Raw genomic sequence first — 7,972 nt, 5'->3', positions numbered from 1 at the left:
TCTAGAGATAAATTTAAGAAGTTAAGTCATTTACAGATTTTAGAATATTTTTTTATGTTAAAATAAATTATTTAAAACCCAAATATTTAATATGAAATTGAAGTTCTATTTTAAGTCAAGATAGTAATAATATATATACTTTTTGATAACTTTGTTTTACTTTACTAAATGATTTATGAATTATTCATTATATATATATATATATATATATATATATATATATATATATATATATATATATATATATATATATATTTGTTTTTTTATGGAAAGAAATAAGTTCTGGAGAAATATCCTTCTTTTCCACTCACTTATGCTTCTCACTCTCTTTCTCTCACCCGACTCCATCCCTCTTCACCTCAACCTCCCTCTCTTCCTCACTCCACCGCCATGCCCCGTCGCGCCGCCTAGCACCGCGCTGCTGCTCCCTCGCCTCCCTTCTCCGTTGGTTGATGCGGGTGTTGTGGTTGTTGTTGATAATAGTGCTACTCTTCCCCTCTCCTCTCGGTCTTGCTCCATGCTACCGCCGCCGATGGTGGCCGTTGAATTTCAATCAGTAATACTCCCTCATCAATGGGTAATTACTTGACTTCTTTAGTTGATTGATTGATTAGTTCTTGATTTAAGATCCTAAAACCCTAACTTATTCATTTTCTTTCTCCTCGTGGGTGCGCCACCCCTTCTGGTTGCCGGCGTGACGATGTTCTATCGTCGTCGCCGTTTGTCCTGCTCGTTGCGGTTGTTGTTGTCATTGGTTGTCGGGCTGATTGTGTTTTGCTCTCTCCTCTTTTCGTTCCTCTGCTCTGCCTCCTCTCCTCCTCGCCGGAGCACCGCCCTCCGTGACTACTCGAGTTGGTCACGTTGTTGGGGTCGATCTTGTTATTGTTGATGTTGTTGATTCCCTTCTTGCTTTCCTATTTCACATGAGGGTATGATTTTATCCCAAATTATGGCTTATCTATTTTTAATATAATCATTTAATTGTAATAGTTTATAAAACTTTGAATGTTATAAAAATCCCAAATTATGGTTTATCTATTTTTAATATAATCATTTAATTGTAATAGTTTATAAAACATTGAATGTTATAAAAATCCCAAATTATGGTTTATCTATTTTTAATATAATCATTTAATTGTAATAGTTTATAAAACTTTGAATATTACTTTTACAACGTAGAAATTATTTTAGAAATTTTAACTTTGTGATTAAGAAATTCAAAGTTATTATTTCCGATTTTTAAAAGATTTCTTAAGTAAGAGTATACTTTAAGATCATAGTGTGATTTAAATTGATTTGATGATATTTATAAAGCTTATAAATAAATTGTTATCGTATTATATAATATGAATTCTTGCTTAGCAAATCCTATTTGGCTTTTCTAAAACAATGTGTTCCATGTTGATTTGAAAATGAATTTCTAAAACTAATTAAAGAGATTTCTAGAAGGAATTCAATTAAGTTTATGGTTAGCTTAGAGTGAAGCAAGAATGCTTTGTTGGAAATATTTCTTAGAGAATTGAGTTTAGTTCTGATTTGATTTAAGTGAATATTCTATTGACTGATATTTTTATTTGTTAAGGTGAATTTGTTGGAGAATAGAACATCCAAATTTGCGCTAAGAATTCACTCACGGTAACCCCGTGGACACCTCCTTCATTTATAACTTTTGAATCTATGTGCTAACGACTTAAATTCAAATCTATGAATATTCATTTTTCGATATTAAACAACCTCTCTTATAAAAGCTTTAAACTTTGATTTTTCTAATGTTTTCAATATACATATTGAATTATCAAAGATGTTTTACGAATTACTCTTAATAGATTTCTATAATAGAACCATTGTATTTGTGATGTGAAAATGTGACTATTGCCTTGTTTGTTTTATTTACTATAGTGTGGATGTTTGATATGAGTAAATGAATTGGAGAACGATGATACTTTATGGGTTGGATTAATGGCGAATATCATGTTTTGTTTTAGTGATTAAGTTATGGAATTGGAAGATTGAATGTGAACTAATTAGTTTCAATTACAATAGAAGAAACTTTTTGAGTGTTGGAGACTTGAGTTTAAGGTGATTGTGGGATTTAATGATTTTCGCCGTATGTGGCAATTCGGAATTAATTATCGCCGTATGTGGCAAGATGGTAAACCGTCCTCATCTCTGGTGTGACTATTCAGGGGCACCTGGGTCACGTAAAAGCTAGAGTTAGGGGGTGTGCACACTAGAGGTTATTTAAATAGTTGGCCAACGAAGAATGAATGTACTGTCAGGGGCTCCCGGGTACATCTCAATACACTGTCAGAGGCTCCCGGGTCTATCTACTGTTCAGTAGATTGTCAGGGGCTCCCAGATCTACTTAGAATTGACGATTTTGGGAATTAGGCATATGTATGAGAATATGTTTATACGATTAGAGAAGAGCTCAAATAGAAAACCATTAAAAATCCTCAAATAGTCGGGTTGTTTTGCTTTTTATTATTCAAAGGTATTTCAGAACGTTCTTTTAAATTTCATGTGAACTCCATAATTTGTTTATGCTTATATGATTTCTTTAATAATTAATTTACGGAGTGGAGTGGTGGTTACCAGCTTTGTTGATTGTTTTTCTTTGTTTGGTGTTTTTTTTATTGTTCTCCCCTTTGGGATTGAACCTGCAACGACCCATTTAATTATGGTAAGCAGGAAATTGATGAGCGACATTAATGTCGCTCTTAGCCTAGGATTTTATGTTAGTTTTTATGCTTTTTTATAGTTTTTAAAGCTTTTTGTGTGAGATTTATAAGTTTTGTTCCATCTTGTGCTTTATAGGTGATCTTGATGAAAAATGATGGAAAACAAGTGAATTTGAGCCAAAACAGGGCTTGTGTGGTCGAGTGGCGTTTTGTGCGCCCGAACAGGTAGTGCAAATGGAGTTCAAGGAGATTCCAGTTTTGTGCGGTCGAATGCCCTCTGTCATTCGGTCGCACAAAACGGATTTTTGAGGCAAAATGTCCCAAGATTGTAAAACGACCGCACAACCCTGGTAATTCGACAGCACAGGTTTTGTGCGATCGAACGTGCTCTGTTGTTCGGTCGCACAGATTTGGTTTTTGGAGGCAGAATGTCCCTAACTTGGGATGCGACCGCACAATGTTCTCTACTCGACCGCACAAAAGTTGTCCGCCCAAACGGCTTTCCTTGTTCGACCAAATGAAGCTGCGAAGGAATTATGAGCCAAAGAAATCCCATTCGACCGAACAGGGTTCTTCGTTCGGTCGCACATGACGAAGGAAGTGTTCTTCGCTGCCTTTGCTCGCACAAGACCCATTATTTGCTCGAATGATTATTTTACGTTCTGCGCGGGCTGCTCTTATTCGAATTATGGCTTCTATTTGGGGAAACATATAAATAGATTTTTTGATTTATTTTGTAGAGAGTAGAATTTTAGTTGATAATTGGATATTCTAAAAGTAGATTTTCAGCAATTCTAGAGAGAGAAACTCTCCTCCATTCAAGCTTCAATTTGTAATCCTTCTTAACTCTTCTTTAATTTTGCAATTTAATTCTTAGTTTCTTAATTCTTGCTCTTGCTTTGTTGTTGATTGTTCTCCAATTCCTTAATTTCTTGAATTCTTGATTTCATTGATTGAAGTTACTTTGATTCTTAATTCCTAGTTGATTGTGCAATTGAATTCTTAAATTCTCTTCTCTTACTCCGTCAATTTCATGCTTGCTAGCTTAGAATTAATGGATTGCTTAATTTCTAGAATTACTAGTGAGTAGAATTAGGTTAGGGAAAGGGGAGAATCTAGGGGCTTAATTAGGAGAAATTGATGATTGATTGTTGATTGATTCATGTGATTAAATATGATTTGATGATAGGACATCCATGCTAATTGATTGGTAGTTGCAAATGCTATTCGATTAGAATCACGTGGAACCATAGGTTAGGTTTGGCAAGAGATTGTGGGCCTATCTTGTGTAATCAAATGGCGGTGCCTATTATATGCTAGTTAGTTTAATCTAGGATTAGGCGAAAGCTCTTCCGTGGATTAGACGCTTAGCGTTCTCTATCCGAGAGGTGGCGGGTTCGTCTTTAGATGCTATTTGCCTAATCGTCACTTCGTTGCATGATCATCATTGCTAGATAGTTGAATTCATTTCCCCCGATTTCCCTAGTCTATCCCCGACTCCCTAACATCTCCCTTTCTTGATTCAATTTAGCATAATTCGTAGTTTTTAGATTATTAAAAGTGACAATTCAAAACCAAATTCTTGTTCGAACTAGATTGACTTTCAAACTCGATTACCACTATTTCTTTGGGACGATCCCTTTGCTTACCGCTAGCCGGTAGTTGAGTGGTTTTATAAATATTGTTTGCATAGGTTATTTTCTATCAACGACGGAAAATACACCTATCAAAATGGCGCCGTAGCCGGGGAACGGTTGTTGTTTTTGAGTTTTAGTTGAGACTAGTTCATCATTCGAAAATACAAAAACATTGCAATTTCGCTTAGCTTTCTTTTTCCTTGGCATTGCTCACGGTTTTTCTTGAGTTTGTATGCTTCTTAGGGGGCGTGCTCGTCAAAGGATCCTCCATCCTCTTGCCCTTGAATTGGAGAGGACACTTAGGAGACAAAGGCGTGTACGGTCTAGCTCATCAAGCAATAACAGATTCGCATCGTTGAGTGTTGGTGAGGAACAACAAGAGAGTGAGAAAGTGTTTGAGAACATGGCGCTCCCGGTTAAGAACTTGGGAATACCGGGGGCATTCGAAGATACATGTGGTATTCAAGCCCCAAAAACGGGTGCCAATAACTTTGAGATCAAGCCCGCCTTGATCAATTTGGTGCAAAGCCACCCCTTTTGTGGGAAGAGTAATGAATCACCTCACGAACATCTCAAACAGTTCGAGCACTATTGTGACACAATCAAGCACAATGGTGTCACATCGGATTATGTGAGGTTGACATTGTTTCGATTCTCTCTACTTGGGCGACCAAGTGATTGGCTTGACAAGGAGGTCAAGCCAAACTCACTTCGCACTTGGACCGAAGTGACAAGTGCATTCTTAAACAAGTTCTACTCGCATGGGAAGACAGCGGAGTGTCGCCACAAGATCCAATCCTTTGAGCAAAAGCGAGATGAGTCACTCTTCGAAGCTTGGGATCGTTTCAAGGAGTACCAAAGGGAATGCCCACACCATGGGATTCCTAAATGGTTGTTGCTCCAAACATTTTACTTGGGGTTGAGTCCAAGTTCTAAGACAAGTCTTGATGCGGGCGCGGGAGGCCCCATTATGAATAAAACTGAGGATCAAATAAAGGAAATCATTGAGGATGTAGTTCAAAATTACCAATCTTGGCATGTAGGCACAAGGAATTATGATGGGAAAGGTAGAAGTGAAGATGGTAAGGGTTCGGTGTACGCCATAGAGCAAGCACGGATGATAGAGAAGCTTACCTCACGCTTGGAGAAGCTCGAAAATACACCAAGCCAATCGCCATCACCGTCTATAATCCCTCCTCCCTCGGCCACTCTTCTCTCTAAGGGGAAGGGCAAGGTTAGTTCTTATGGCTCAATGCCTCCGGGCACATTCTTTTGTGAAAATTGCCAAGACTATAGTCATTCCCCCGATGCATGCCCCTTAGTTCATAACTTGTCATTTGTGGATTATGCCCTTCGTATGAAGGAGAGTTTGATGTAGAGTATGCTAATGCCATCAATGAGAGGTCTATGAATGATAACCCTAACAATCCTAATTTTTCTAGGCAACCTAGAGGGCCCTCCATGTATGGTCCCCACCAAGGCTATGGCCAAGGAAGTGGGTATGATAGCCAAAATCGAGCTGGCTATAGAGCACAAGGCTATCAAAGCCAAGCGCCCTATGGTCAAGCTCAAGGTTTTGGCAATCAAGGCCAATACAACCAAGGGGGTCATAATCCCAACCATCAAGGTGGAGGGGGTTATAACTACTCTTATGGGCAATTTAGGGGTGCCTCAAGTGGGGGTTATCCTTTGAACTCGGGAGTTCCTTATGGTGCATCTCAATTTCCACCTCCCGGATTCAATGGACCGAGGACCTTTGGCAACCAATATCAAGCAAACCTTAGTGGTTATGGCGTTGCACCTCCACCACTCCCGCCTCTCAAGTCTAATCTTGAGGCTCTCATGGAGACGTTTGTGGGGGCGCAAGCCAAGAAGAATGTCGAGTTTGAGGATGGATTCAAACAATCCAACACTCACTTGAAGATGATTGAGATCCAACTAGCTCAACTTGCAAATACCTTTAGGGAACATCATGCGCATGCTAGTCTCCCACCCCAAAGTCATACTCCAAGGCAAATGAATGCCATAGTGACAAGGAGTGGGAAAATCTTAGATGATCTTCCTCGAGCTAGTAAGGTTTCTAAGCCTAATGGGAAGGATCAAGGGGGAGTCATTGAGTCTAGTGACAATGATGTGGTAGATGAGGAGCCTCCCATCAATGATGTAGGTGAAACTCCTATACCAAAGGAGGCAACTCTCCTACCTCTCCCCACTCCTAAACTTCCCTATCCCCAAAGATTCATAAGGCACAAGTTGGACGTGAAATTCTCAAAATTCCTTGATGTTCTTCGAAATTTGCACATCACCCTCCCCTTTACGGGAGCATTGAAACAAATGCCTACCTACTCAAGATTTCTCAAGGAAATCTTGAGTGGGAAGCGGGATTGCGACGTAAAGGAGACGGTGAACCTATCCGAGAATTGTAGTGCTATCATTCTCAACCAAATGCCACCCAAACTCAAGGACCCGGGTAGTTTTTCTATCCCTTGTGCTATTAAGGAGCTTAAAATAAGCAATGCCTTGTGTGATTTGGGTGCTAGCGTTAGTATACTACCTTATTCGGTGTTTGCCAAGCTTGACGTTGGAGATCTTGTCCGAACCAACATCACCTTGCAACTTGCCGACCGTTCGGTCAAGTATCCTATTGGCAAGGTTGAGGATGTTCCCCTAGTGGTTGGCGAGCTTACTTTCCTTATGGATTTCGTCGTCTTGGACATTGATGAGGATGCACATACCCCCATTATCTTGGGGAGGCTATTTTTGGCCACCGCGGGTGCTCTTATCGATGTGCAAGAAGGACTAATCACTTTGAAAGCGGGAGACGCCAATGCTAGTTTCAAGCTTGCAATTGATGAACATTGTTGCTCTAAAATGAAAAGTTGCATGAAAATTGACACTCTTGCTTGCGTTGAGAAAAACCACTCTTGTGCTAATTCTTCTAACAATTTTCATGTTTCTAAGTGTGCTAATGAGCTTGCTAGGTCCTCTCTTGATGACAAGAATGTCCATGGAGTCCCAAAGGCGCTTGGGGATGAGCTTGAAGATGTTGTAACCATCCTCGAGATATTTGAAATGCATGTTGATGATGATAATGGAGCTAAACCCTCCAAAGTGTTTCATGGATCGGCTAAGAAAGCCAAAAAGTCAGCTAAGAGTCCATCGAGTCCCGAGGAGGGGCATGTTGGTGGATTATTTGGTTTCCGCCTCTTGAATGGTGATGTCGGTAATATCTTTGTGCCCAAAGGGGCAAAGAAATGCATATTGACTAGTGTTGACCCAAGGTTGGTTGTCTTTGACCCCCCTTGACCTTTTGGGGGGGTCCGTCAAGCTAATGACGTTAAACGAGCGCTACCGGGAGGCAACCTGTGTATTGGTCTCATTCTTGTCCCCCCATGAGCTTTGGGGGGATTCGTCAAGCTAATGACGTTAAACGAGCGCTCCCGGGAGGCACCCCGCGGCTTCTATGCATTGTTTTGGTATGTTTCATTGCGGTGGGTTCACACTTTCCACCTTTTGCCTTACCAGTCTTTCTTTTGGTGAGTTTGTTCGGGTTTTAACGGCTCTTTGCGGGACTTCCTCCCACGACAATTCCGGTAACATCCTTCTAACTCTATTGCATACTTTGGGGGACGGGCATACATCATGTTGGGGCAT

The 7,972-nt window shown here is 40.1% G+C and overlaps 1 protein-coding gene, 1 long non-coding RNA gene and 1 pseudogene across 3 annotated transcripts; 2 read left to right on the top strand and 1 right to left on the bottom strand.

Annotated features, from left to right (window-relative positions):
• Window positions 1–295: 295 nt before the first annotated feature.
• On the top strand, window positions 296–3,576 carry LOC130462658 (uncharacterized). 2 transcript variants are annotated; one of them, XR_008923279.1, is made up of 3 exons: window positions 296–929; window positions 1,583–1,635; window positions 2,818–3,576. It is a non-coding gene; the product is annotated as an uncharacterized lncRNA (long non-coding RNA). The 2 variants fall into 2 exon arrangements; XR_008923278.1 differs by lacking the exon at window positions 1,583–1,635.
• Window positions 3,577–5,099: 1,523 nt separating this feature from the next.
• Window positions 5,100–5,200, bottom strand: LOC130464592 (uncharacterized; annotated as a pseudogene).
• A 1,041-nt stretch (window positions 5,201–6,241) lies between these two features.
• On the top strand, window positions 6,242–7,624 carry LOC130463119 (uncharacterized). Its single transcript, XM_056832162.1, has one exon. It carries the CDS (start codon window positions 6,242–6,244, stop codon window positions 7,622–7,624), a length of 1,383 nt encoding a protein of 460 aa, XP_056688140.1.
• The last annotated feature ends 348 nt before the right edge of the window (window positions 7,625–7,972 follow it).

Source organism: Spinacia oleracea, chromosome 6 (genome assembly GCF_020520425.1).
Source record: "Spinacia oleracea cultivar Varoflay chromosome 6, BTI_SOV_V1, whole genome shotgun sequence".
NCBI lineage: Eukaryota > Viridiplantae > Streptophyta > Magnoliopsida > Caryophyllales > Amaranthaceae > Spinacia > Spinacia oleracea.
Note: the sequence above shows the minus strand (reverse complement) of the source record. Positions and strands in the feature narration are given on the sequence as shown.

Coding starts and splice junctions, on each gene's coding strand:
- LOC130463119 (XM_056832162.1), top strand. CDS start 6,242: ATGATTGAGATCCAACTAGCTCAACTTGCAAATACCTTTAGGGAACAT.